Source organism: Neopelma chrysocephalum, unplaced genomic scaffold (assembly GCF_003984885.1).
Source record: "Neopelma chrysocephalum unplaced genomic scaffold, ASM398488v2 Primary Assembly neopelma1_96665, whole genome shotgun sequence".
Lineage (NCBI taxonomy): Eukaryota > Metazoa > Chordata > Aves > Passeriformes > Pipridae > Neopelma > Neopelma chrysocephalum.
This window is the reverse complement of record NW_020925310.1, coordinates 1-2282: the sequence shown is the minus strand read 5'-3', so window position 1 is coordinate 2282 and position 2282 is coordinate 1. Positions and strand designations below refer to the sequence as shown.

The 2282-nt window shown below is 62.1% G+C and overlaps 1 protein-coding gene across 1 annotated transcript; it reads right to left on the bottom strand.

Moving 5' to 3' along the window:
* Positions 1-5: 5 nt before the first annotated feature.
* Positions 6-2273, bottom strand: BCDIN3D (BCDIN3 domain containing RNA methyltransferase; the record flags this gene model as incomplete). The annotated part of the gene is made up of 2 exons (XM_027708987.1): positions 6-461; positions 2094-2273. Coding segments are annotated over 2 exons (636 nt in total), but the record flags the coding sequence as incomplete, so codon positions are not given.
* Between the last annotated feature and the right edge of the window lie 9 nt (positions 2274-2282).

The following is a 2282-nucleotide window of genomic DNA, read 5'->3' as shown; positions in this document are numbered from 1 at the left end:
TCCCCGCGGATGGAGAGGGAGCGGAAGTGCTCGAAGTCCGTCCGTCCCGCCCTGCGGAGCCGCCGCGCCGCCGCCCGGTAGCACTTCCAGGGCTGCGGCTCCAGGAGCAGGACGGAGCCCAGGGAGGCCAGGAACGCCAGGAATTCCCACAGGCCCCCGTCGCCGTGCCGGAGGTGGATCCACATGGTCACGGAGAGGCAGGAGATGAGGTCGAAGCGGGAGCGGCCGAAGCGCTCCAGGTGGGAGCTCAGGAAGGGGTCCCTGGAGCCGGGATCCATGATGTCCAAGGGCACGAAGGACACGGATTCCGGGAAGGGGCTGCTCTGCCGGGCCCTCTGGATCAGCTCCGGGTCGATGTCGCAGCACAGGAGGTTGAGCTGCTTCCCGGCGGCCTCCGGATCCGGGCGGGAATCGCCCTCGCGGAGCCCCAGGAGGTGCCGGTACAGGGCCAGGCTGAGCTCCTGCAGGGAAAACATCCGGGATTCAGGGAATGGCACGGGATAACACTCATGGAGGGGCTGCCCCTCCATGGAATTCCCAAGGAAAATAACACCAAGGAACTTCCATAGACCAAGCGGATCCAACCTGGCCTTGGACACTCCCAGGGATGGGGAAATCTCTGGGAATTTCATCCCAGGAGGTGCCGGTACAGGGCCAGGTTGAGCTCCTGGAGGGAAAATATCCGGGATTCAGGGAATGGCATGGGATAGCAGCACCATTCATGGAATTCCCAAGGAAAATCACACCAGGGACCTTCCATACACTGGGGGGATCCAACCTGGCCTTGGACACTCCCAGGGATGGGGAATCTCTGGGATTTCCATCCCACGAGGTGCCTGTACAGGGCCAGGCTGAGCTCCTGCAGGGAAAACATCCGGGATTCAGGGAATGGCATGGGATAGCACCACCACTCAGGGCTGCTCCTGCATGGAATTCCCAAGGAAAATCACACCAGGGACCTCTCACAGACCAGGGGGATCCAACCTGGCCTTGACACTCCCAGGGATGGGGAATCCTCTGGGAAATCCATTCCAGGGCCTCTCCACCTTCCCAGGGAGGAATTTATCCCTAATATCCAATTTAAACCAGCATATGGAATCCTGGAATGGGTTGAGTAGGAAAGGACCTCAAAGCTCATCCCATCCCAGCTTTCCATGGGCAGGGACATCTCCCACAGACCAGGGGCATCCAACCTTGGAGTGGCCTTGGACACTCCCAGGGATGGGGAATCTCTGGGAATTCCATCCCAGGAGGTGCCTGGACAGGGCCAGGCTGAGCTCCTGGAGGAGAAAACATCTGGAATTCAGGGAATGGCTGTCCCAGTGACCCCAATAACCCACACCAGTGCCTTCCCAGTCTGTCCCAGTGTACCCCAGTACTCCACACCATCCCTTCCCAGTCTGTCCCAGTGACCCAAATAACCCATATCAGTGCCTCCCAGTCTGTCCCAGTGCTCCCCAGTCTGTCCCAGTGCCCCAGCCCCCCACACCAGTGCCCCCAGTCTGTCCCAGTGTACCCCAATAACCCACACCAGTGTCCCCCAATCTGTCCCAGTGCCCCCAGTCCCCCAAATTAGTGCTTCCCCAGTCTGTTCCAGTGCCCCCAGTAACCCACCCAGCGCCCCCCAGTCCACCCCAGTGCCCCCCAGTCTGTCCCACTGCCCCAGTACCCCACACCAGTGCCTCCCACTCTATCCCAGTGCCCCCCAATCTGTCCCAGTGTATGCCAGTACCCCACACCAGTACCCCCCAGTCTGTCCCAGTGCTCCCAATAATCGACACCAGTGCCCCCAGTCTCTCCCAGTACCCTCCAGTCCGTCCCAGTGCCCCCCAGCCTGTCCCAGTGTTCCCAGTAACTGACACCAGTGTCCCCCAGTCTGCCCCAGTGTTCCCAATACCCCACTCTGTCCCAATCTGTCCCAGTGCCTCCCAGTCTGTCCCAGTGCCCCAATATCCCACACCAGTACCCCCCACTCTCTCCCAGTGCCCTAATCCCCCAAACCCGCGCCTCCCACTCCTCTCAACCCCCTTCCCATCCCTTTTCACCCCCAAATCCCCCCCAAATCCCCCCAAAATTCCCCCCTCGCCCCTCACCCCGGAGTTACAGCCCACATCGAGCGCCAGCAGCGGGCGGGGGCCCTCGGGGAACAGCGTCTGGAGGAGCCCGGGGGGCACGAGGCGGACGCGGCCCTCGGGAGGGTGGAACCGGGAATAATTCGGGAAGTTCCCGTAGGGAGCCGCTCCCGGATCGAGCCCTCGGGACCCTCCGCCGGGATCGGGCCC